Source organism: Salvelinus fontinalis, chromosome 20 (assembly GCF_029448725.1).
Source record: "Salvelinus fontinalis isolate EN_2023a chromosome 20, ASM2944872v1, whole genome shotgun sequence".
NCBI lineage: Eukaryota > Metazoa > Chordata > Actinopteri > Salmoniformes > Salmonidae > Salvelinus > Salvelinus fontinalis.
In genome coordinates this window covers 7105764-7133631 of record NC_074684.1, presented here as the reverse complement: position 1 = coordinate 7133631, position 27868 = coordinate 7105764, and the positions used below count along the sequence as shown (strand labels likewise).

General features: G+C 42.0%; 2 protein-coding genes across 4 annotated transcripts; one reads left to right on the top strand and one right to left on the bottom strand.

Moving 5' to 3' along the window:
• Positions 1–333: 333 nt before the first annotated feature.
• On the top strand, positions 334–18638 carry znf410 (zinc finger protein 410). Of its 2 annotated transcripts, XM_055872238.1 has the most exons (13): positions 334–472; positions 1095–1160; positions 1496–1602; positions 1691–1742; positions 1885–2017; positions 2212–2397; positions 5224–5445; positions 11951–12113; positions 12201–12382; positions 16322–16411; positions 16706–16825; positions 17055–17174; positions 17341–18638. In XM_055872238.1, exons 4-13 carry the CDS (start codon positions 1710–1712, stop codon positions 17439–17441), a joined length of 1350 nt encoding a protein of 449 aa, XP_055728213.1. In that variant the 5' UTR covers positions 334–472; positions 1095–1160; positions 1496–1602; positions 1691–1709; the 3' UTR covers positions 17442–18638. The 2 variants fall into 2 exon arrangements, with proteins under 2 accessions (XP_055728213.1, XP_055728211.1); XM_055872236.1 differs by lacking the exon at positions 1095–1160.
• LOC129817212 (ectonucleoside triphosphate diphosphohydrolase 5-like) lies at positions 17657–27868 on the bottom strand. 2 transcript variants are annotated; one of them, XM_055872239.1, is made up of 14 exons: positions 26056–27868; positions 24661–25837; positions 24290–24369; positions 24008–24151; positions 23794–23869; positions 23336–23371; positions 22554–22642; positions 22359–22438; positions 22171–22232; positions 21923–22024; positions 21481–21624; positions 19073–19129; positions 18718–18833; positions 17657–18551 (listed from the first exon to the last, which is right to left on the bottom strand). In XM_055872239.1, exons 2-14 carry the CDS (start codon positions 24905–24907, stop codon positions 18465–18467), a joined length of 1320 nt encoding a protein of 439 aa, XP_055728214.1. In that variant the 5' UTR covers positions 24908–25837; positions 26056–27868; the 3' UTR covers positions 17657–18464. The 2 variants fall into 2 exon arrangements, with proteins under 2 accessions (XP_055728214.1, XP_055728215.1); XM_055872240.1 differs by having other exon boundaries at positions 27477–27868.

The window sequence follows — 27868 nt, the reverse complement described above, 5'->3', positions numbered from 1 at the left end:
CTATAACAAATTGTAACAAAAAGGGGGAAATTAGGAATAAATATATTCTAGATTTGCGTGACAGTTTTGTTGGTCCAGGTATAACCTTTCGCATCCTGATTGAAACAACGCCAGGCATCCTCAACACAGAGATCCTTGCATAAAGTAGTGATACTATTTCTATTTTGAGGGCTTTGACTCGTTCTAGGAGGAAAACGATCAGCAGATGCATCGGGTGTTTCATTAAAATCCCCTGAAATAATTAGAAAAGCCTCTGCTCGAAAAGCAGGCTTCTCTCAACAGGAAGGGGAGGCGTGACGACTAGATTTTGGAGGTTTAGCAACGCGAGACTACAGCTGACCACACAGCAACCAGCAGATATCAACTGCCGTTTCCAAAACTGAAATGCGGAAGTACCTGTTTTGTCTCTCAAGAAGTGCCGTAGAATTGGGTTGGCTGGTACATTTATTTTATGTACAAATAAGAAAAAAAGGTAAAACGTTTAAATTAATCTTTAATAATGAATGTTTTGTCTTAGTGTTTTGATTATAGTGTAGATGTGCGACGTAGATTGACTGTTGAGAAGCTTTGTTTTGGCATAAGAAGCTAGCAAGATATTAACTGCAATGTTAACAAACTCACCGGCTAACTAGCTAACGTTAAAATAGCCACAGTTTTCGATTCACTTTTTTTATTTATTTTTGTAGCTGCAATAGGAATTAAAAAATACCCCACAGTATGAAGATAGCCAGAAACTGCTTAGCCAATAGAAATCCCAGATCACGGTTGTAGGCGATGATTGCTAGCTGCTCATGCGCAGTTAAACGTCATCGTGTCTAACGGTCGTCTCGTGCTGAATTTCTAAGTACAGGCTGTCAAATCGAAGGCACTCCTTCGATATAGTGTTTTTTTGATGAAAAGGAAAACTTGTCAGTTTGTCACGTTCAGGAAGTTGGAGTAATGACATGTTCAAATACTTAAAGCATTGTCTCGAATCTAGGTTGTTCCTTTTAGATTTCGAGAAAATGACCAACTAAGGAGTTTCTAAAAAACTTCTCACATTGATTTCTCAACTCCCTAAACCCCGGCCTGGTCTGTTTGGTCTGTTTTGCAAGCGTTCCCGGAAGTCTCGCGATGTTGCGACTCTGTGTTTAGAAACTCTGTGGATTTGGTGTTGACCAGTAAGTAACACAGCGGTAATCTATCATAACTGGTAACATAGCTATATTCTGTTTGGAGAAACAGTAGCTACTGTGCTGGTGGTGTTGGTAGCTTGCTATGCAGCCAACCAACAGTATTGATGTTGCATTAGCTAAACATAGAGGCTGTGCTAATTAGCCAGCTAACTAGTTAGCTTTCACAGATTATGCAAAGCTTGTTGTGATTCATAGTGAGTTTACGAACTAACAGCTCAGTTAAGTAATAGACATTGTATCCAGCACGCACTTTTGTTGAGATTGTTGTTTGCTAGCTTCAACAAGTCATTCAACCAAAGAGGTGTATATAATCTATTTAGGTTTATGACGACTTCATGAATGGAAAACACTGGAAACTGATGAAACCGAGATGATCATTCTCACCCCAACCCTAATAGGACATCTCACTTAAAAGATTATTTTTGGGGTAAGTAATGGACAGTAAAGTACAGTAAGTTTGTGTAAGGTTGAAAATTCCTCCTCAGTGTAATGCATCGTTTGATTTATCCCAACAGATCTCTCAAGGCGTAATCCATGCTGTCAGATGAGCTTGACTCCAAACCTGAGGTAACAACACACTATTCACCTGCCAACATGAATGCATGGCTGTATTTATTTGGAGTCTTCCATTTGCACTTATAGATCCACCCTTAGCTACATAACAGTTTGATAGATTCTCTCTTCTTCACTTCCCCCTCTGCTTCTGCAGCTGCTGGTTCAGTTTGTCCAGAACGCATCCATACCTCTGGGGCAGGGTCTGGAGGACTCGGAGCCCAAACACATCTGCCTTCCCCTGCTGGCTCCCGCAGACAGCTCCCTGTGTACACAGCTGGGTCTGACAGGTCAGACAGATAGCATGAGACGGCTATCGAAAAGAATGACTGGAAATCATCATAGATAATCTACCATAAAAATACCTTGTGTTTTTCATATGATATATTCCCACTTGGACTAAATCTCTCTATGAACCTGCTCTGTCATTGGTCCTCAGGCAACTAACCACTCCACTAATGTAATCTGTTACTTTATTCCTCAGAGGGTGGTCTCAGCCATGTGTCAGCAAGGTCTCCGTCCCGTTCAGAGTTTGGGGGTGCAGAGAGGAGCCCCATGGTGGTGCACCACCACCCCCGCAGCCCTCACATGCCCCCCAGCCCCCCTCCCGTCCTCCATGACCTGCAACGGTCAGAGAGCACCTCCTATGTCCTACTGAACCTCGCCAAAGGTATGGAGACGCAGGCCCTAGGCATAGAAAACCCCCACTTCTATCACCATATTTCTATATAGACAGCCCCCCTTTCTTCCAGGGCATGCCTGCATGTGGTGCTGTAAGATGAACATGAGATGTTGATACTCTTTGAAGAGGTAGGGTTTTAGACATTTTCGGGTATGGGCATGGACTCTTCTGTCCTAGCATCATGGGGAAGCTGGTTCCACCATTAAGGTGTCAGGACAGAAAAGAGCTTTGACTGGGCTAAGTGGGAGCTGACCTAAGTACTTGGACAAATTTCACTTATTGTGTATTAAAGTAGTGAAATGTAGTATTTGGTCCCATATTCCTAATGCAATTATTAAATCAGGCTTGCGACTCTACACACTTGTTGGATGCATTTACAGCTTATTTTGGTTGTGTTTCAGGTTATGTTTTGTTTTATAGGAAGTGACTGGTGAATAATGTATAGTGTCATTTTGGAATCACTTTTATTATAGAACATGTTTGTGAACAATTCTACATAAATGTGGATGCTACTATGATTATGGGATAATCATGATGAATGATGTAGCCTAGAGGTTGAGAGTGTTGGGCCCGTAACCAACAAGTCTCTGGTTTAAATCTGTAACTGGTTTAAATCTGTAAATATGTGACTTTCTCACTCATCATTATCTACTCACATAGAAAGAGAATCACTCCAGTCATCATTCACCATTCAGTTCCTATCGTTTCAAGTTTAAACGTTTATTCGCCATGTGCACAGGATACAACCGGTGTAAAATAGTACAGTGTGATTCTTCCCTCGATAGCCGTTTCCCAACAATGCAGTGATAGTAGTAATATGAATATAGAAAATATAATCAAATGAAAAAACACCAGAAGTGCGATATAGGTTGAAGAAACAAGAGAATACAAGTATTATACATAAAAAGTGACAGGTAGTAGGATATATACAGTTGAAGTCGGAAGTTTACATACACCTTAGCCAAATACATTTTAACTCAGTTTTTCAACAATTCCTGACATTTAATCCGAGTAAACATTCCCTGTCTTAGATCAGTTAGGATCACCACTTTATTTTAAGAATGAGAAATGTCAGAATAATAGTAGAGTGAATGATTTATTTCATCTTTTCTTTCATCACATTCGCAGTTGGTCAGAAGTTTACATACACTCAATTAGTATTTGGTAGCATTGCCTTTAAATTGGGTCAAACGTTTCGGGTAGCCTTCCACAAGCTTCCCACAATAAGCTGGGTGAATTTTGGCCCATTCCTCCTGACAGAGCTGGTGTAACTGAGTCAGGTTCGTAGGCCTCCTTGCTCGCACACGCTTTTTCAGTTCTGCCCACAAATTGTCTATGGGATTGAGGTCAGGGCTTTGTGATGGCCACCCCAATACCTTGACTTTGTTGTCCTTGAGCCAATTTGCCACAACTTTGGAAGTATGCTTGGGGTCATTGTTCATTTGGAAGACCCATTTGCGACCAAGCTTTAACTTCCTGACTGATGTCTTGTATATATAAACACTTATGGTAATATATTAATGGTAATATATACATGTAAAGAAGAGTAATAGTGACCAGTAGCAGTATTTAGATAACCCAAAACGAACTGCAAATGCACCCAACGTATTTGTAGAGTCACAAGCTTGATGTAGTCATTGTGTGCTAGGAATATGGGACAAATGCTAAACTCATTCCAAAATCATGGCCATTAATATGGAGTTGGTCTCCCCCCTTTGCTTCCATAACATCCTCCATTCTTCTGGAAGGCTTTCCGCTAGATGTTGGAACGTTGCTGGGTTTACCTGCTTCCATTTAGCCACAGGAGCATTAGTGAGGTCGGGCACTGATGTTGGGCGATTAGGCCTGGCTCGCAGTCGGAGTTCCAATTCATCCCTAATGTGGTTGAGGTCAGGGCTCTATGCAGGGCAGTCAAGTTCTTCCAAACCGATCTCGACAAACCATTTCTGTATGGCCCTCGCTTTGACTGCATCAAATCTGAGAAAATAAACTTTCTAGCTAGACTAAGTGAGGCAGCATTTGCTGCGCTCCCTGAGCTTGTCTACAAAAACCAACGAGTCCATTCAGATTAAACAGCCTACCTGATGGTTGCTCATTGTAGCCTACTGCCTGCTTGTTCTCATTTAGCTAACTTTTAATTCCCTAATTTAAATTCCATTTTGCATTGCATCGCTCACTTTATTTACTGCACATGGATCCTCTTTGACTGTAGTGGCGCTTTGATAGGCTGACAAAAACAACTAGCTACACACATGAAGGCTACTGGTATGTGTTTATTTTTCTTTTTCAGGCACACGTCATAAAAACTACATTCAAAAGTATGTTTTATTAAATTAAGAATTTCAAATGTCATGGTATATCCTTGTATGTAACAATGTCACATGGATATTTTAATTTAATTTAGACAATGCCTTTCATTGTTAAAATAGGCCTATACAACAAACAAAAAATAATTCACACAAGTAATCGAATACTAACGTCCGTTTGGGTATTAGAATAACCGTGGCCATCCCTAGTTTTGAAATGCTGTATTTAACGGTTATCTGTACTGTGGTGTGACAGCAGCTTTGAAATGTCATGGAAATGCACTGACAAGTGTTATTATCTCATCTCTGGATGCTCTGTCTTTGCCATGCTCTGTCTCTGTCTGGCAAATGATCACAATTATTCTCTTATGACCTTGTTTTGTTTACATTGTAGGACTTGAGATAACGTGACAAGGACACTTCATCATGCCCTGACAAACTCTCTCCCCCTCCACCTTCCCTCCCCTCATTTTTCTCTCCGCCCTCCCCTTCCTCCCTCTTCTCCCAGGTCTAGCAGCCTCCTCTGAGCCCCTAATCTTCTCAGCAGATGGTGCAGAGGAGGAGGAACAAGAGGATATCTCGTCCGGGGACTGTGGCGTGGATGGCACTGCCCCCTGGTACCTGCGGGTACAGGAGCTGGCGCACGACAGCCTCATCGCAGCCACGCGGGCACAGCTGGCTAAAGATGCCAAGGCTAGCCAGGACGCTAGGGCTGGGAATGGCACCAACAGTAAGTCAGATCTGTGGAAGACATTTGACTTAGTTGTGGAAACTACTGAAGATCCAGAAAAAGGAGGGTATAGGAGCAAGCATTGCGAGTGTGCCAAAAAGTTGCTGTAAGATTACAATATAATTTTTTTCTGACCATTTGGAGCAGTGTACACAACATTCAGTAAATAAGTGGACCTGAGAGTCTGTTCTAACGAAAAACAAGATATTTAAAGCCTTTACTACAGCAGACGAAAAACAGTTGCATGCCTTTGTGAATTGAAGTTTGTTTTTTGTTTAGGCTAATTATTCAAAGCTCCCTTTGTTATTTAACTTTAAAACTAAAATGCTCGATTGCTTTTCAAAGCATGAATGTCTCATATGCTGTGTGATGGCATGAATTAATAAATTATTGGTTGATACATTAGCCCATTAATTCAAATATACAGTAGGCCTAAGTAAGTTAGGGTATTAAGCCTAAATATGACTTGTTCTTAGGCCTACAGCTCGAAGGTGGTTATACAAGGCTACTATACTAAGCCTACTAATGATAACGACATTACTTATTATAATGATGATCATAATAATAATTGTAATAAGAAGAAGATCTAGAAAAAGGAGGGTATAGGAGCAAGATCTACTTGTATATTGTGTGTGACAAACAGGTGCTGTTAGATTACAATATTATTTTTCTGGTTTGGAACAGTGTAAATAACACTAAGTAGTAAGTAATATTTAAAAAAAATCGTACACTTTTTTTTCTCCCCCAATTTCATGATATCCAATTGGTATTTTTTTAGTCTTGTCCCGTTGGACTCGGGAGAGGTGAAGGTCGAGAGCCATGCGTCCTCCAGGAACATGACCCCGCCAATTCGCACTGCTTCTTGACACTGCCCGCTTAAACCGGAAGCCAGCCGCACCAATGTGTCGGAGGAAATGCCATATAGCTGGCGAACGAAGTCAGCGTGCATACGCCTGGCCGCCACAAGGAGTCACTAGAGCGCGATGGGACAAGGACACCCCAGCCGGCCAAACCCTCCCCTAACCCGGACGACGCTGGGCCAATTGTGCGCCGCCTCATGGGTCTCCCGGTCGCAGCCGGCTATGACACAGCCCAGGATCTAACCCTGATCTGTAGTGACGCCTCTAGCACTGGAATACAGTGCCTTAGACCGCTGTGCCACTCGGGAGGCCCCATACCACTCTGTTCTAACAAAAAAAATGTGGCTTGGTGCTCAGTAGGTTATTCAAAAATCACTGAGGCAACTGAAGCATGTAGATATATAGTACCAATCAAAGGTTTGGACACACCTACTCATTCCAGGATTTTTCTTTATTTTTACTATTTTCTACATGGTAGAATAACACTGAAGACATCAACACTATGAAAGTAGTAACCAAAAAAGTGTTAAACAAATCAAAACATGTTTTATATATGAGATTCTTCAAAGTAGCCACCCTTTGATTTGATAACAGCTTTGCACACTCTTGGCATTGTTTTAACCAGCTTCATGAGGTAGTCACCTGGAATGCATTTCAATTAAGAGGTGTGCCTTGTTAATTTGTGGTATGTCTTTCCTTCTCAATGCATTTGAACCAATAGTTGTGTTGTGACTAGGTAGGGGTGGAATGCAGGCGATAGTGCTATTTCGTAAAAGACAAGGTCTATATTATGGCAAGAACGGCTCAAATATGCAAATGGAAATGACATGTCAGTCAATCCGGAAAATTTCAAGAACTTTCAAAGTTTCTTCAAGTGCAGTCGCAAAAAACATCAAGCGCTGTGATGAAAAAGGCTCTCATGAGGACTGCCACAGGAAAGGAAGACCCAGAGTTACCTCTGCTGCGGAGGATACGTTCGTTAGAGTTACCAGCCTCAGAAATTGCAGCCCAAATAAATGCTTCACATAGTTCAATTAACAGACATCTCAACGTCAACTGTTCAGAGGAGACTGCGTGAATCAGGCACTTCATGGTTGAATTTCTGCAAAGAAACCACCACTACTAAAGGACACCAATAAGAAGAAGATACTTGCTTGGGCAAAGAAATATAAGCAATGGATATTAGACCGGTTGAACAAATGAACAAATGATCTCCGCATGTGTGGTTCCCACCGTGAAGCATGGAGGAGGAGGTGTGATGGTGTGGGGGTGCTTTGCTGGTGACACTGTCTGTGATTTATTTAGAATTCAAGGCACACTTAACCAGCATGGCTACCACAGCATTCTGCAGCGATACGCAATCCCATCTGGTTTGCGCTTAGTGGGACTATCATTTGTTTTCAACAGGACAATGACCCAACACACCTCCAAGCTGTGTAAGGGCTATTTGACCAAGAAGGATGGAATGCTGCATCAGATGACTTGGCCTCCACAGTCACCTGACCTCAACCCAATTGAGACTGTTTGGGATGAGTTGGACCACAGAGTGAAGGAAAAGCAGCCAACAAGGGCTCAGCATATGTGGGAACTCCTTCAAAACTGTTGGAAAAGTATTCCAGGTGAAGTTGGTTGAGAGAATGCCAAGATTGTGCAAAGCTGTCATCCAGGCAAAGGGTGGCTGCTTTTGAAAAATATAAAATGGAGTTGAAGTCGGAAGTTTACATACACCTTAGCCAAATACATTTAAACTCAGTTTTTCACAATTCCTGACATTTAATCCTAGTAAAAATTCCCTGTCTTATGTCAGTTAGGATCACCACTTTTTATTTTAAGAATGTGAAATGTCAGAATAATAGTAGAGTGATTTATTTCAGCTTTTATTTCTTTCATCACATTCCCAGTGGGTCAGAAGTTTACATGCACTCAATTAGTATTTGGTAGCATTGCCTTTAAATTGTTTAACTTGGGTCAAACATTTCGGGTAGCCTTCCACAAGCTTCCCACAATAAGTTTTGTCCCATTCCTCCTGACAGAGCTGGTGTAACTGAGTCAGGTTTGTAGGCCTCCTTGCTCGCACACGCTTTTACAGTTCTGCCAACAGATTTTCTATAGGATTGAGGTCAGGGCTTTGTGATGGCCACTCCAATACCCTGACTTTGTTGTCCTTAAGCCATTTTGCCACAACTTCGGAAGTATGCTTGGGGTCATTGTCCATTTGGAAGACCCATTTGCGACCAAGCTTTAACTGACTGACTTGAGATGTTGCTTCAATATATCCACATAATTTTTATATCCTCATGATGCCATCTATTTTGTGAAGTGCACCAGTCCCTCCTGCAGCAAAGCACCCCTACAACATGGTGCCATCTCCGTGCTTCACGGTTGGGATGATGTTCTTCAGCTTGCAAGCATCCCCCTTTTTTCTCCAAACATAATGATGGTCATTATGGCCAAACAGTTCTATTTATGTTTCATCAGACCAGAGGACATTTCTCCAAAAAGTACGATATTTGTCCCCATGTGCAGTTGCAAACCGTAGTCTGGCTTTTTATGGCGGTTTTGGAGAATTGGCTTCTTCCTTGCTGAGCGGCCTTTCAGGTTATGTCGATATCGGACTCGTTTTACTGTGGATATAGATGCTGGAGGAAACAGTTACAAGGTCCTTTGCTGTTGTTCTGGGATTGATTTGCACTTTTTCCACCAAAGTAGGTTCATCTCTAGGAGACAGAACGCGTCTCCTTCCTGAGTGGTATGACTGCTGCGTGGTCCCATGGTGTTTATGCTTCAAATCAAATTTGATTTGTCACATACACATGGTTAGCAGGTGTTAATGCGAGTGTAGCGAAATGCTTGTGCTTCTAGTTCTGACAATGCAGTAATAACCCAAGAGTAATCTAACCTAACAATTCCACAACTACTACCTTATACACACAAGTGTAAAGGGATGAAGAATATGTACATAAAGATTTATGAATGAGTGATGGTACAGAACGGCATAGGCAAGATGCAGTAGATGGTATCGAGTACAGTATATACATATGAGATGAGTAATGTAGGGTATGTAAACATAAAAGTGCATAGTTTAAAGTGGCTAGTGATACATGTATTATATAAAGATGGCAAGATGCAGTAGATATAGAGTACAGTATATACATATACATTATATTAAGTGGCATTGTTTAAAGTGGCTAGTGATACATTTTTTATCAATTTCCATTATTAAAGTGAGCTGGAGTTGAGTCAGTATGTTGGCAGCAGCCACTCGATGTTAGTGGTGGCTGTTTAACAGTCTGATGGCCTTGAGATAGAAGCTGTTTTTCAGTCTCTTGGTCCCTGCTTTGATGCACCTGTACTGACCTCGCCTTCTGGATGATAGTGGGGTGAACAGGCAGTGGCTCGGGTGGTTGTTGTCCTTGATGATCTTTATGGCCTTCCTGTGACATCGGGGGGTGTAGGTTTCCTGGAGGGCAGATAGTTTGCCCCCAGTGATGCGTTGTGCAGACCTCACTACCCTCTGGAGAGCCTTACGGTTGTGGGCGGAGCAGTTGCCGTACCAGGCGGTGATACAGCCCGACAGGATGCTCTCGATTGTGCATCTGTAGAAGTTTGTGAGTGCTTTTGGTGACAAGCCGAATTTCTTCAGCCTCCTGAGGTTGAAGAGGCGCTGCTGCGCCTTCTTCACCACGCTGTCTGTGTGGGTGGACCAATTCAGTTTGTCCGTGATGTGTACGCCGAGGAACTTAAAACTTACTACCCTCTCCACTACTGTCCCGTCGATGTGGATAGGGGGGTGCTCCCTCTGCCGTTTTCTGAAGTCCACAATGCTTGCTTACTATTGTTTGTACAGATGAATGTGGTACCTTCAGGCATTTGGAAATTGCTCCCAAAGATCAGCCAGACTTGTGGAGGTCTACAATCTTTTTCAATGTCTACAATTCTTTTCAAGAAATTTCTGGAGTGGTTGAAAAACGAGTTTTAATGACTCCAACCTAAGTGTATGTAAACTTCCGACTTCAACTGTATATTTTGATTTGTTTAACGCTTTGTTTTGGTTACTACATGATTCCATGTGTTATTTCATAGTTTTGATGTCTTCACTATTATTCTACAATGTAGAAAATTAGTACAAAATAAAGAATTCTCACGGGACTAGTATTACTAGAGAAAGATGGTTACGCAATTATTACCCCAGAATGTTCGTTATTCCAGAGGATGACTCGGACGGGATTATCTTTTATCGAAACTGCCCCCTGTTATTCTTTTTTACCAATAAATTGACAGTTATGATTAAGCCTGGAGGTTTTTATCTTGGCGTGAAGATAGTGCAACACCTCCAGGCGATAATAGGGCTACACTGATAACCCAAACTTGGTTCCCAAGTCTCTAAACCATACCAAACCATCTTTGGTATAGTGTCTCCATAATATTTGGATTGAGAAAATGTGATCATAATCATTAGGATATTTTAGCAATCTGCAGTAGATGTCCTAAATGCCCCCCAGCCTTCATGTGAGCTAAACAGTGCACTTGCACTTGAGATGCGTTTTAAGGCTATAGATGTGAAAGTGAACTACAAACGTTTAGGTCAGTTACATTAAATATCCGCAATATATTTTACTGATGCATTTGGCGATATTCAATTCATACGCACAAAACATATGAACAACAGCATTCACTGTAAACATTGATACATGGAGGCCCTTCATATATAGGCTATGCGCAGCACTTTGTTCAATTTATCAAATCACTTATTGTTTTTTTTCTCAAACCTTGTGCAACCCCTGTCAAACAGACATTTGTCTCAAAACACAGATGTCGATTCGCACGGGACTAGTATTATCGCCAATAAACAGTAGGTTATTCTGGCTGGAATTGTTACTCTCTTGCCATGTACAAATTACTGACATGGAAGATTCGTACAGGACAAAAATGACAGATGTGGTGTTTTGCACTGGTACATGTAATTACATTCCCCTCCCCAGTAAAACTAATCCAGTCCGAATAGGGCTTAAGGAAAGGGCCGTTCCTGCTGCTGCCTCCGCCGCATTGTTCTCAATCCCAATATGCTGGTTTATTATGCATATAGCAATATGGGGTAAGGCGCCAATTCTACAGTGCACTGAAGATTGTTTCAGAACCGCGGACAGCGACCGTATCCAACGAGGGAGAAGGCGCATTTGTTATACAATTATATTAGAGTGCACCATTATTTTTACATAATATAACCATGTACAATTTCATCATCACATATTTTAGAGTGATGGACTGTGCCATCCCTGTGGCCTCCGCAATTGATTAGTCCACGAGACAGGCGTGAATCAGATAGTTGTCTTGTGCACCATGGGGGGAAAAAATGAAAAATTGTGACTGCTCGACTAAAGAAACCTCGGTCGACCAACAGCCTGTTAACCAAACAATTGACCTGTCGACTAAATGGGGTCAGCCCTAGTTTACTGTCACCAACTGGCCATTGAAGAGCAAGTGTTATCGCTGATACTGATACTTTAGCTGATACTGAGTATTTGGTATGTATTAGGATCCCCATTAGCCGCTGCAAAAGCAGCAGCTACTCTTCATGTGCACTATAATGCACAGGAAGACTTCAGTATATGGAATCACATCCCATTTCTGCTTTTGTTGTCTAGGTGACCACCTGCCCAGCTTCCTATCGGAGGGGGCGAAGAGAGAACAGCCGGCGAGGCCCAATCGTACGCTGTCGTCTAAACAGATCCTCCGCTGCTCCTTTGAGGGGTGCTACAGAACCTTCACCTGGCCTGCTCACCTCAAATACCACCTCAAAACACACAGGTATACACACACACACACACCATATTCTCCATATTCTCAAATATCACCTCAAATGTTCATATACGTGCGTGTGCTTGCGTGTGTCAGGAACGACCGCACGTTCCGGTGTGGGGCAGAGGGCTGTGGGAAGAGTTTCTACGTGCTGCAGCGTCTGCAGGTCCACATGAGAACTCACAACGGCGACAAGCCCTTCATCTGCAAGGAGAAAAACTGTGGCAAGAAGTTCACCACCGCAGGAAACCTCAAGAACCATAAACGCACACACACAGGTGGGGACAGTCAGAAACACACACACACACACACACACACACACACACACACAGAGAGGTACACAGCGCTAGAGCTCAAGTGCACATACGCAGGAAGGACATCTCTTTTAGTCTGCTCTGTATCCAGTTGTAGGGCATAGAAGTAAACTAAATGTATATTATGTGTTTTCAGTGCTGTTTTCAGTGCTGTGGGAGGATATGTGATGCGTTTGTGTGGGAGAGAGTGGTATAATGGTTGGTCTGAGAAAAAAAGTGTAATCATTGTATTTGTATTTATTATGGATCCGCACTCTTCTTGGGGTCCAGCCAAATTAAGGCAGTTTATACGATTTTTAAAAACATTACAATACATTCACAGATTTCACAACACACTGTGTGCCCTCAGGCCCCTACTCCACCACTACCACATATGTACAATACTAAATGTATGTGTGTGTATAGTGCGTATGTTATCATGTGTGTGTATGCATGTGTCTGTGCCATGTTTGTGTTGCTTCACAGTCCCCGCTGTTCCGTAAGGTGTTTTTTAAATCTAATTTTACTGCTTGTGTAAGTTACTTGATGTGGAATATAGAGTTCCATGTAGTCATGGCTCTATGTAGTACTGTGCGCCTCCCATAGTCTGTTCTGGACTTGGGGACTGTGAAGAGACGTCTGGTGGGGTATGCATGGGTGTCTGAGCTGTGTGCCAGTAGTTTAGACAGACCGCTCGGTGCATTCAACATGTCAATACCTCTCATAAATACAAGTAGTGATGAAGTCAATCTCTCCTCCACTTTGAGCCAGGAGAGATTGACATGCATATTATTAATATTAGCTCTCTGTGTACATCCAAGGGCCAGCTGTGCTGCCCTATTTTGAGTCAATTGCAATTTTCCTAAGTCCTTTTTTGTGGCACCTGACCACACGACTGAACAGTTATCAAGGTGCGACAAAACTAGGGCTGTAGGACATGCCTTGTTGATAGTTTTGTTAAGAAGGCAGAGCATCGCTTTATTATGGGCAGACTTCTCCCCATCTTAGCTACTACTGTATAAATATGTTTTGACCATGACAGTTTACAATCTAGGGTTACTCCAAGCAGTTTAGTCATCTCAACTTGCTCAATTTCCACATTATTTATTACAAGATTTAGTTGAGATTTAGGGTTTAGTGAATGTTTTTTCCCTACTACAATGCTTTTAGTTTTAGAAATATTTAGGGCTAACTTATTCCTTGCCACCCACCCTGAAACTAACTGCAGCTCTTAAGTGTTGCAGTCATTTCAGTTGCTGTAGTAGCTGACGTGTATAGTGTTGAGTGGCTATGTATGAGGATGACTCAAAGTCAGTGGCATGTCGTTAGTAAAAAAGCAAACAATTTAAAACCAAAACAGCTACCCTGGGGAATTCCTGATTTTACCTGGATTATGTTTGAGAAGCTTCCATTAAAGAACATCCTCTGTGTTCTGTAAGACTAGTAACTCTTTATCCACATTATAGCAGGGGGTGTAAAGCCATAACACAAGTGTTTCCAGCAGCAGACTATGATCGATAATGTCAAAAGCTGCACTCATCTAACAAGACAGCCCCCACAATCATTTTATCATCAATTTCTCTCAGCCAATCATGAGTCATTTGTGTAAGTGCTGTGCTTGTTGAGTGTCCTTCCCTATACGTGTGCTGAAAGTCTGTTGTCAATTTGTTTACTGTGGGCCTCCCGGGTGGCGCAGTGGTCTAAAGCACTGCATCGCAGTGCTAGCTGCCGGCCGTGACCGGGAGGTCCATGGGGCGACGCACAATTGGCCTAGCGTCGTCCGGGTTTGGGAGGGTTTGGCCGGTAGGGATATCCTTGTCTCATCGCGCACTAGCGACTCCTGTGGTGGGCCGGGCGCAGTGCGCGCTGACGAGGTCACTAGGTGTACTGTGTTTCCTCCGACACATTGGTGCGGCTGGCTTCCGGGTTGGAGGTGCGCTGTGTTAAAAAGTAGTGCGGCTTGGTTGGGTTGTGTTTCGGAGGACGCACGGCTCTCGACCTTCGTCTCTCCCGAGCCCGTACGGGAGTTGTAGCGATGAGACAAGATAGTAACTACTAACAATTGGATACCACGAAATTGGGGAGAAAAAGGGGATAAAAAATGAATTAACAAAAATATAAAAAATGTAAAATTGTTTGCTGTGAAATAGCATTGTATCTGGTCAAACACAATTTTTTCCCAGAATTTTACTAAGGGTTGGTAACAGGCTATTTGAGCCAGTAAAGGGGGCTTTACTATTATTGGGTAGACTTTCACTTCCCTGAGGGCACACACTTTCTAGTAGGCTTAAATTGAAGATGGGGCAATATCGTCTGCTATTATCCTCAGTAATTTTCCATCCAGATTGTCAGACCCCGGTGGCTTTTCATTGTTGATAGACAAACAAACAAAAATCACCTCTTCCACACGGACTTTACGGAGTTAAAAAGTACAATTCTTGTTTTTCATAATTTGGTCCGATATACTTGGATGTGTAGTGTCAGCATTTGTTGCTGGCATGTCATCCCTAAGTTTTCTTATCTTGCCAATGAAAAAAATAATTAAAGTAGTTGGCAATATCAGTGGGCTTTGTGATGAATGAGCCATCTGATTCAATGAATGATGGAGCGGAGTTGGCTTTTTTCCCCAAAAATTTCATTTAAGGTGCCCCAAAGCTTTTTACTATCATTCTTTATATAATTGATCTTTGTTTCACAGTATATTTATTTTTATTTAGTTTAGTTACATGATTTCTTAATTTGCAGTACGTTTGCCAATCAGTTGGGCTGCCAGACTTATTTGCCATACCTTTTGCCTCATCCCTCTCAACCATACAATTTTTCAATTCCTCATCAATCCAAGGCGATTTTAACATTTTCGTCATGGGTGCGTGCTTATTAGTGATTGGAATAAGCAATTTCATGTGTCAAGTGCAGCTTCTGGTTGCTCCTCATTACACACCACAGACCAGCAAATATTATTTACCTCATCAACATATGATTCACTACAAAACTTATTGCATGACCTCCTTATACACTATATTAGACCCAGCCTTTGGAACTTTGGTTTTCCTAGATATGACTATTATATTGTGATCACTACATCCTATGGATTTGGATACTGCTTAAAAGCACATTTCTGCAGCGTTAGTAAAGATGTGATCAATACATGTTGATGATTTAATTCATGCGCTGTTTGTAACTACACTGGTAGGTTGACTGACAACCTGAACCAGGTTGCAGACACTGGCTACAGTTTGAAGTTTTTTCTTGAGTCGGCAGCTTGATGATAGCTAGTCAATATTTAAATCACCCAGATATTATACTTCTCTGTTGATATCACATACATTATCAAGCATTTCACACACATTATCCAGATACTGACTGTTAGCACTTGGTGTTCTTCAGTACCTTCCCACAAGAATGGGCTTTAGGTGAGGCAGATGAACCTGTAGCCATATTATTTAACATTAGATCGTCTCTAAGCTTTACAGGAATGTGGTTCCTGTACTGCAACACCGCCCCTTTTCGTTAGATGTTATTACCATGTATTGCTACCACTATCATCAACGGTATTATCTAAGTGAGTTTTAGAGATAGTCAGAATATGAATGTCATCTGTTACAAGCAAGTTATTAACTTCATGGACCTTGCTTCTTAGGCTACATATGTTAATATGGGCTATTTTTTTAGCACATTTCTGGGTTCCTTGATTGTCTTTAATTCTTTACTGGGAAGCTTATCAGAAGTAGACTTACTCATGTTATTTACATTGGAGCTGATAGTGCAGGGTGAGCTGCACAAAGTGGTCTTCCTGCTAGGGCACACTGCCTCAGTGCTAACAGTGTGTGTTGTCTACAGGTGAGAAGCCTTAACTGTATGTGCCTTCAAGCGTGTTTGTGGGGGGGAAACATGTGATCATTAATTGGTGTGTGTTGTCTGCAGGGGAGAAGCCCTTCTTGTGTGAAGCAGATGGTTGTGGTCGGTCCTTCGCTGAGTACTCCAGTCTACGCAAACACATGCTCGTACACTCAGGTGAGAACAACATGCCAGTTTCAGCTTTTCATTCTATATATAGTGAAATTACAACAGTTAGCTTCGTTTATCTATGTCAACTGAATATGTGGAAATCGACTTCCTACTGTCTACAAACAAATAACTTTAGCTTCAGTGTGTGTCACTGGTTGTCTCTCATGACACCCTATTCCCTATATAGTGCACTCCTTTTGACCAGAGCCTAGTGGCCTTATGTGCAAAGGTAGTGCACTGAATAGAGTTCCATTTAAGATGCAACCACTGATATGTGTTACTGTGTCTATCGTGTTCCAGGAGAAAAGCCCCACCAGTGTGGGATCTGTGGGAAGACGTTCTCTCAGAGCGGTAGCAGGAACGTTCACATGAGGAAGAGACATGGAGAGGAGGCTCTGGGGAACGAGGGCAGAGAAACGGGTAACACACACACAAACTAGGCTAGTGGTCGCCAAGCCTGGTTACGAGCGTTCTTCCAGTTCCAACCCAGCACAAACGCACCTAATTCAGCCGCAGCCTTGGAGTGTGTGTGTGTATGTGTGTGTGTGCGTGTGTGTGGAACCAGCCCTTTGTTTTCCATCTGGAATGTTCAATATGGCACACAAACATACCTGTAATGTACAGAATGTCCCCTGTGTGTTATTGACAGGTGAGGCTTTGACACACAGCAGTTTACTGGAGGCCGACGGGTCGCCTGGCGACACCATGGTCACCATGACTACAGGGGTTGATCCAATTAACGTCCACCATGCCATGCTGCGAGCCCAAGGTAGACACAGTCACACACCCCGTCACAAATGCAAACCCCGATACTCTCCAATCCTAATACTCTTTAAGTTAGCAACGCTGTTATATTCTTGTCCAAAACCAGGGGAACAGCCTATGACCATGTTAGTTATTTAATGCCTTCCCTCCTCCTCTTCCTTTCTTTCTAGGCTCGGCAGACTCGGTGGTTGTTCTCTCTCAACCCCATGACCTGGTCACCATGACAACAGCAAGTCACACATACCCAGAGGATGTGGTGGCCCTGTTGTAGTCAAGTCTGTTGGGCAAATCTCAGGCATTTGAGGCAAAGCTCTCTGTACATAGATGCATCCTTCACTTTTAGCCCTGTAGATATCTGTAATTAGCTACTAAGGGTTTTATTATGAGAAAGACAGTATGAAATGTTCTTGAACTTGTACAAAGACTTTCTGTAGTTTATAAATACAAATAACTATCAGGTGACTTTCCAAAGAAATAAGACAGATATACAAATCATGAGTTTTATTAAAAGAAAGTACATGTATAGCTACCTGGATTTGTCATTGTGAAACGTCCTTAATCAATTGTGTAAGCTCACCTGAGAGCAGATGAGGTTAACATGCAGTGATATTCCTTTTGTAAAACAATATTAAGGCTGTTGCTTTTAGTTTAATTCACAAATTAATCAAGTCAATAGCTGACGTAAAACTATTTGAAAATGACATTAAATGTGCTCCGTCCTCCATCATTAATAGAAAGGAAACTTTGAAATCAGTTCCAAACTCACAAGCTGCTATTGGAACTAAGGCACAGTAAGATTTGATGCACAGAGGGCTGCATGTAGAACAATTGAACACGCTATTTTTGCAAAGCACACTCATACCAGTTTTTTTTAATTGAAAATAAATTTCGCACCCAAGTGATATTAAACAGACGGTCAAAATATCCACCTTTTATACAGTAACACAACTCAGTGGCGTTTGTCAGCGACAGCCCCCAGTGCTTTAATAGAGATGTAAATAATATAAGACCACTGTGCTATAGCAACCAGTCACATGAAAACAACAGACCTACTGAACTATAGTACCAGCCATTTAGGTGTTGGGTAACACAATAGTTGTAACAATTGTAATGTTATCTCAGAAAGGTCAAATCTTGATAGTCAAAGATGCAAGGCATATTTTTAAGACATTACAAGGCAGGAACAAAGGCTGTTAAGTTTAAAACAACAAGAATTCCTCAGTCCATTTATTTTTGAGCACCATCTAATCCAGTGGTTTTCTCCTCCTACCCACCCAGACCTGTGGCTCCTTGTCTATCTGTGGATCTTTAGGTTCTGGAAGTGGTTGAACGTGGCACCTAAAGCCCAGCTAGTCTCCACGTTGTTGACTTTCTTAGTCAGCTAGGGAAATGAGACAACACACACACACACCAAATCACTCAACATGCCTTTTTGTATTTATTTAAATAAATAAAACATTTGAACTGATCCTGTCTTTAAAAAGTGTGGTTTTGCTTTACTGACTTGCCAAAAAGGACTATTGTGCATTACGGCTTTACTGTCTCACCTGCAGTACAGTGTTCTCCTTGAAGCCAAAGCCGTCTTTGAGCAGACAGGTGATGTAGGTCATGTCCATACACAGGAAGGGGCTGATCGGACGGTACTTAGACATCTTGTTACACACTGGAATAAGAAACAAAAATCAGTGCAGTAAATGAAAGAGGAGAGGAAGACACTTTCAGCCAATGAGACTTCTCCAGTACACAGCGCAGTAAGTCTGATATGGGTATAATACATTGCCATGCACGGCATGTCTGAAGTGCACTGCGCAGAGAAAGAAGCAAGTCTCCCACTAAATAGTAACGATAAATCCATAAATCCATTGCTATGCATATCATGATTCAGGCTTATCTGGTTCTAACCCTCTTTAGCTCTCTTCTTGAAGTCCCTGACCTCCAGCATTCCTCCTTGGGTCCTGTCTGAAAGAGAGGAGCGATAGGGGTCGTTAACCTTTCCATCAGAAAGAAACACTTATCACACTATCATTCATAATGACAGCAGGGCTACACACTACATCTCCATCATACTAACAATTGGGCCTGCAACCTTTCTCATCTCACTCACTGATGAGTCGACAACCAAGGACACCACTGTAATAACTTCACATCTACAACGCACCACTGAGTCCAGTGTTTCCCCTACAGTTGAAGTCGGAAGTTTACATACACCTCAGCCAAATAGATTTAAACTCAGTTTCACAATTCCTGACATTTAATCCTAGTACAAATTCCCTGTTTTAGGTCAGTTAGGATCACCACTTTATTTTAAGAATGTGAAATGTCAGAATAATAGAGTGATTTATTTCAGCTTTTATTTCTTTCATCACATTCCCAGTGGATCAGAAGTTTACATACACTCAATTAGTATTTGGTAGCCTTGCCTTTATATTGTTTAACTTGGGTCAAATGTTTCGGGAAGCTTCCACAAGCTTCCGACAATAAGTTGGGTGAATGTTGGCCCATTCCTCCAGACAGAGCTGGTGTAACTGAGTCAGGTTTGTAGACCTCCTTGCTCACACACGCTTTTCAGCTCTGCCTACAACTTTTCAATGGGATTGAGATCAGGGCTTTGTGATGGCTACTCCAATACCTTGACTTTGTTGTCCTTAAGCCATTTTGCTTAAGGACAACTTTGGAAGTATGCTTGGGGTCATTTTCCATTTGGAAGACCCATTTCCAACCAAGCTTTAACTTCCTGACTGATGTCTTGAGATGTTGCTTCAATATATCCATATAATTTTCTATCCTCATGATGCCATCTATTTTGTGAAGTGCACCAGTCCCTCCTGCAGCAAAGCACCCCCTCAACATGATGCTGCCACCCCCGTGCTTCACGGTTGGGATGGTGTTCTTCGGCTTGCAAGCTTCCCCTTTTTACTCCAAAGATATTGATGGTCATCATGGCCAAACAGTTCTATTTTTCTTTCATCAGACCAGAGGACATTTCTCCAAAAAGTAGTACGATCTTTGTCCCCATGTGCAGTTGCAAACTGTAGTCTGGCTTTTTTTTATGGCAGTTTTGAAGCAGTGGCTTCTTCCTTGCTGAGCGGCCTTTCAAGTTATGTCGATAGGACTAATTTTACTGTGGATATAGATACTTTTGTACCCGTTTCCTCCAGCATCTTCACAAGGTCCTTTGCTATTGTGGGATTGATTTGCACTTTTCGCACCAAAGTACGTTCATCTCTAGGAGACAGAACGCGTCTCCTTCCTGAGCGGTATGACGGCTGTGTGGTCCCATGGTGTTTATACAGATGAATGTGGTACCTTCAGACGTTTGGAAATTGTTCCCAAGGATGAAAAAGACTTGTGGAGGTCCACAATTTTTTTCTGCGGTCTTGGCTGATTTATTTAGATTTTTCCATGATTTCAAGCAAAGAGGCACTGAGTTTGAAGGTAGGCCTTAAAATACATCCACAGGTACACCTCCAATTGACTCAAATTATGTCAATTAACCTATCAGAAGCTTCTAAAGCATTGACATTTTCTGGAATTTTCCAAGCTGTTTAAAGGCACAGTCAACTTAGTGTTTTGTAAACTTCTGACCCACTGGAATTGTGATACAGTGAAATAATCTGTCTGTAAACAATTGTTGACTTGTGTCATGCACAAAGTAGATGTCCTAATTGACTTGCCAAAACTATAGTTTGTTAACAAGAAATTTGTGGAGGGGTTGAAATACGAGTTTAAATTATTACAACCTAAGTGTATGTAAACTTCCGACTTCAACTGTAAATGCATTTAGCAGCAGCATGCCGCTGCCAATGCAAAAAATATATATTTGGGGATGGTAAAATATTTTAAGTGTAAACTTAAACTACTAAAACCAGAGAAAGTATGTAGAAAATATAATGGCGCAATATATTTTCAAATATGATCACTTTTCAAACTGAAATTTGTCTCTCAGCCTCGGGACAAAACCTGTAGAATTGCAGGAAACTAGCTTTAAAACGTACTCTGCCCAATGGCAAAATGTGTAGAATTGCAGGAAATTTGCCCTAAACCCATGCATTGGCCCCGCCCACTACCATGTACCCCCAACCCCCCACCCGCTAACTTTGCCACCGCTGCTGAAAGAAATCCTAGGGGAAACACTGGAGTCAATCACCTCAGCAATGAGTAATTTTTCCCTGTCGAGAGGGAGGAGGTGAATAAATCTAATTCTAGCAGTGAGTAATTATACTAACTGTGTGTGTGTCCTCTCACTGAAAAGTCCACTGCTCGGTTGAAGTATTGTGTGTAAGTCATAGTGTGTGTGTGTTTCCTCTCACCAATAAGGCCTGCATCCACGGCTCGGTCAAAGTAATAGGAGAAAGCGTAGAACACACTGTTGTCTTTCAACTCATAGGGCTGGTGAACTATTCCCTTTACCACCTTCAGCACTTCCTGGTAACACAGCTTGTATCCCACATAACCTGGGACAGGGACAGAAACAGGATACTATTATGACCTCAAGTTTTCAATCAATCAATGAAATGCATGTGTATAGCACTCTTCACACACATTAGTGACAAACTGCTCAACAGCAACCGAGACCTAATACCCCGATGAGCAAACTCAGGTAAACCTTACCACCCTGCATAGAGGACATATTGAGAGGTACCTCAGCATGCTATGTTTTGTGTTACCATCCAAAGAACTGTTCCAAGCTTGATCTACTATGGTACATATTTGACTGTACTTCTAGCAGATATAGTGTTGGCTGACTCTCACCATCAGGTATCCCACTGACTATGTAGGTGAGTCCTCCAAAGCTCCACTCCTCTCTGAACTTCTTAGGCAGGCAGGAGCTTTTGAACACTCTCCACTCTAACCCTGGAGGGTAAAGTAACATAATAATATATGGGGGGGGTCTATGACTAACATGGGAAAGTAAACATTTGATACATGTTCTGAAACCTATATTGTCGAAATGGAGATAACATGCTGATGATGATATGTAAAATATGTAATCCCTGTACCGTCTGCCCCCAGTGCTCCTAGGGCTGCAAGTCTAGCTGCCATCAGTCCATTACCCAGGTAGCTGTCAATTAAATCAATCAATCAATCTTACGTGGAAAACAGTTTTACAAAGACCTACATTTATGGATTTGTTACAAATAAATATCACTGTTTATACTTGCTGCATCAGTGGATATAGATTGTATACCTGTGAGTGTAGAGTTCATATGTCGAGTTGAACATGTCAATTCTGGCAATGTAGTCATCAGGAGAACTTCCAATGGTTTTCTGCACAGGAAAAAATTAATCAATAAATGTTATTACCATTCCAATAAAAACTGTATTAACACAACATAGAAACACAATATTGAAAATGAACCAAATTGTACAAATGGACACTAACCTTGGATTTAGGAAGAAAAGTGATTTGAGTCGATCCTCCCCCCAAATCCAGAATCCCCACTGTCTTCCTGGTCTCAGCATACAGATGACCTAAAATAACATGCTTCACATTTGAACCAACTTTATTGACAAGTTCCCTCTGTAGACGGTGGGAGTCAGCTGTCTGATTTATGTGTATATACAAGTAACTGCCAAAATAAATTAAACACCAACATAAAGCGTCTTAATAGTGCGTTGGGCCCCCCGAGCCAGAACAGCTTCAATGCACCTTGTCATAGATTCTACAAGTGTCCGGAACTCTATTGGAGGGATTCGACACCATTCTTCCACGAGAAATTCCATTATTTAGTGTTTTGTTGGTGATGGAAAACGTCTCAGGCGCCGCTCCAGAATCTCCCATAAGTGTTCAATTGGGTTGAGAACTGGTGGCTGATAATGCCATGGCATATTGTTTACTCGTGCCCTTTGGATGGGGGCATTGTCATCCTATGGTGGCATAACCATGGTAGCAAAATTAATGGCCTGCCCAGAATTTTTATACATGACCCTAAACATGATGGGATGATAATTGCTTAATTAACTCAGGAACCACACCTGTGTGGAAGCACCTGTTTTCAATATACATACGTTGTATCCCTCTTTTACTGTGTTTCCATTATTTTGGCAGTTACCTGTTTATATCTGACCCTACAACCTGATAATAGAATAGCCTAAACAAAATAGTTTGAAAAGTGACAATAATGCATTACAATATGTACTATGAAAAAAAGTTACAAGCCTCACCTGTCAAAAAGTTCACAGTAACCCACGCCAAGATTCCTACAAGAACAAAAGAGTAGAATTCAAGTGAGGCTAATACTGATCTGACAGTGCAGTTAACGCGTCACTTGTTTGACATGCATAAGCATTAGTTTGACATTAGTTTGTGTAAGAGGGCTATCATTTTCGACAAAATGCTGACAAATCAATTACACCACACAAGGTTTGGTAAACCACTAAATCCATTCACCACATAATTACACCTTTTTGAGTTGTAACCAAGACCAGACTATCAACAACAACCCTCTTTTTCTACAGCGTCATCATAACAGACCGGGGTAAGAAAGTGTACAGCAAGCTGTCGAAGAAGAACAGTGACTGATGCCACCAAGAGGCGAGCGCTGCTGAAGCATGCCTCCGGAGTGCTGATGAATAGGTCTGACTGGAGGTTGACTACGGGTTATGGGTAGACGAGGCTTTACCTTCATTTGTACCGTTCATTATGCTGACGCTATCGTCTGGCACGAAGAAGGGAGATTCATCAAAAACATCCTGCACCTGTGGGGTGGAGTGGGAACGGAGAGATGACAGCAGAAAGGGTGAATGCAGTGTCAACACCTATGGCAGTACCATACCTGATTTAATAGTCCTCCAGCCCCCTATCAGACATAGGAGTGCCCTAACTCCCACCCAAACCTGTTCCAGCAGAGCCTGGGCTTTCTCTGAGGGCAGCAGCCTGAGTCCTGCTGTAGCTTTCAAGACCAGCGGGGTTCTCTTCCATTCCAGCCGAGGGACGGTTTTCTTAGCCACTTTCAGAAGCTGCCTCACTGTATACCCACCCTGGGGAGAGAATGTGGTGGTGGAGATGATGATTATGATGTGCATTTTAGGGACTCAAGCCATTTGAAGTGTTTTTGAAATATTTGAATATTTGAATACCACTTGCTGCATCGACAATTATAACCACTGCTGTCTCACCATTTCAGGCATGTCTGCATATGCTGACAGACCAGGCTTGATGGAATGGAACATCTCATTATCCAACACTGGTAACTCCTCTGTCAGACAAAAGATACACATGAACGATCCGTCAACAGAAAAAAAACATACAATTGAGATGACAAAATCCACTTGGATCAATAAGCATTTAATTTACAATTTGCAAACATGAACAGTATTTTATGAAGATGTGCATAGTGTTATGTTTACTGATGAGCATTTAATAATATACCAATTCAATTTTGCTTGAAGTAAATGGGCAATTCAATACCACAACATTGCACAGAGTAACACATCAGGGAGCATCTAAACACCACCTCTCTCTCCAGTAGAGTTTTAGCATAACTCACCAGGGTCTTTCTGTATGAAGGTATAGACGTGGATGCGTGTGCCAGTGCTGCCAGCGTCAAACATTACCACATAGAAGATCCGGCTGGAGTTGGCTGGTCGGCTGAGGCTGGGGAGGAGGTTACCCAGGCTGGCTGAGAAGTCCAGGACAGAAGCCTTGGGGTGGGCATGGGTCAGCCCTGTCAGAACCCACACAACCAGAACCAGTGACAGGACCACCGCAGGTAGGAGAGAAGCCTGGGGAGACATCTCTGGGGAAGGAGTAGGAGATGAGTGTCCCTCTGATGGGTACGAGGCCAGGAGGATTAGGCAGAAAATGAGGGACTGAAGGGTATCTTAGTCAACTCAACTAATAGGAGAGTGGACCACTGAGGCAGTCATGCAGAGGAAAGTTTATTTTAGCCAACAGCACGCTAGATATTTGACACTGCTCCTGAGTCCTGACCTAACTGGATAGACGACACAAGGTCCCAAATAGAAACAACAACCAACAGAAGAGCCCCAAAGCAATAGCATACAGTTATATGCACTTTGACCACACCCTAACTAGCCATTCACCAATCAGAAGGGAGCCTTCTGGAGGATGACGTTGACACTTCCACCAAGCAGGATTGTTAGACAAATGTACAGTACTCCCCTTACAACTGTTTCGCCCGAGTGGAGCAGCGGTCTAAGACACTGCATCTCAGTGCTAGAGACGTCAATACAGACCCTGGTTTGATTCCAGGCTGTATCACAACCCAACGTGATTGGGAGTCCCATAGGGTGGTGCACAATTGGCCCAGCGTCGTCCGGGTTAGGGTTTGGCCGGGGTAGGCCGTCATCGTAAATAAAAATTTGTTCTTAACCGACTTGCCTAGTTAAATAAAGGTTAAATAAATACAAATAAAATAAAAAGAACTAACTCTCATATGTGTGACAAATACTATAGACTATTGTGAGAAATTCAGATGCTCTCTCTCCTGTCCACGCGGTCCACCTTGTTTGAACATCTTGAAAAACGATCTGGCCACGTATACTCAAAAACGGTCCCGGTACAGCCAGAAGAGGACTGGCAAGCCCTCTGAGCCTGGTTCCTCTGTTGGTTTCTTCCTAGGTTCCTGCTTTCTAGGGATTTTTTTCTAGCCACTTTGCTTCTGTCTCTGCATTGCTTCCTCTTTGGGGTTTTAGGCTGGGTTTCTGTAAAGCAGATTGACAACTGTGATGTAAAAAGGGCTTTATAAAATACATTTGATTGATTGACCTTGTTTAAATGTTTACAGGAATATGTTACTGGTTTTTAATAGTGAATAAACATGTTATAACCTCATGTTATATAAGCTAACCCCATGGAAAACCTACAGTATTGCAAGAGAAACCACAACGCTGCAGCTGTCAAGAATATAACGTAAACTCACCCCATTCCGTACAAATGTGCGCAACCGCAACATTCAAACGAGGCTACAAAGAAAACTAATGGGACTGTAGCGACTGTGTTGACTTCAAAATCGGGGGTGTGAACTACGTTTCTATTCAAGCGTTGATCGACATGGTAATGGCTCTATAGTATTGGAGAAAAGTTGAAAAACGGACCCTCCGTTACATCGTGACGTGTCATGTCGTAATGTACAGTACGCATAAAGCAACTATTTCTGTCTTACAATCTCCCTCCACCAGGTGTAGCACTTCTCTCATCGTTTAAAAACAAGAAATGGACAGTGACGGGGGTAAGGGGGGATACCTAGTCATTTTTTGCGTCATCATTGCATGCGATCATCATTCTCAAAGCCGCTGTTTACTTTAAGATCACTTAGCACCTCCCTAAAAACCTGATTCAAATTCAACACAAACCTTCAAATATGTATGTAATGACACATTATATAAACTCTTTATAGTGTTTTATTTACATTTTAGAGGCGATAAGGTGATAAGTTGGGACAGCTCGAGTGAAAAAAAGCTATTTTCCCACACAACATCTCTCCTTCTCACTGTCATGCATTAGTTTCGCTTCCCCACCCGCCATTTTTAAAAAGACCTGACGGGGCTCAATGCATGCTTGGATTATGCAGAAACGGGCAGCGTGGGGGTCATGTAATTGATTCTGTTGGAAAGGGGAGAAATTGTGCTATACAATGGTATTGACATTACAGTTGACCTGGAAGTATTACTTTTTTGGGGTGCTAAAATAAGGGCAATTGTACGGACCAAGGCAATGTACGAGTTTACGTTACACAGTTCTGTAATGATCCTGTTAAAAAACAAGGCTGTTAAAAGGCTACTCTGTTCAAATTTCGAGTGCAGTGCCGTCAAATTCTCAAGACTATGATAGCTAGCTGCTAGCCACCGAGGGCTTCCTCTTTGGTCCTCAGTTGATGCATAGAAGACTGAATGGGATTGTGTACAATAGTCCCGAAGCTTTTTCTACACTTTAATAATGCTTGTTTCTAATGCGATTTTGGAAACCTTTGGAAGTTTACTTTACTATAATCCAGAAAGATGTTTCATTAAACAAATTGTTGAATTACGACACACACCTGTATAGCGTTAGGGTTCCCACATGTCCATGTTACAGCGCTTGTTTACCCAAAGACAGAAGAAACCACCAGTTCTAATTAGCTATAGCGTCTCCAAACACCTGTGTGTGATGAAAGGACGCCAGAAGTGTTCCATGTAACTGAACTAAAACAGAGTACAGTAGTGTATATTTAGCATTTTTTAAATTATTTTTGTGTGTGTGTTATGAAAGTAGATATTATGTTTCTAGAACGAAATCGGAATTGAGAATCGATTCATGTTCAGAGGGAGTATTTGGCTGTTTTGGCTGCCAGAGCCAGTTTACCTCTGAAAATGTCATGGTCCTGACCTGTCGACTCGCCTACATTTCTTTAATTAACATATTATTGTGCTAGCTAGCTAACTTACACTGCATGCAAATAAAGAAACGATAGCTGCTACCTATATAGTGGCATGTTGTGTAAATAAATGCTGGGAATAAAATAGGCACAAAAGTTTATATTTAGCTCATTTCTGACTGCAGTTGACCCATGCCGTTGCACGATTTACCAATTGACAGCTAACGTGCTATCTAACTGGCTAACCAGTGACTTCTTCCGAAGAGACCACAAGATGTACTGCAAATAAAACAAACTATATACATTTCTTCTCTGGCAATGCAGGTAGTCACAGCCATAAAAAATACATATCTAGCTAGCTAATGATTTTACTATTCAT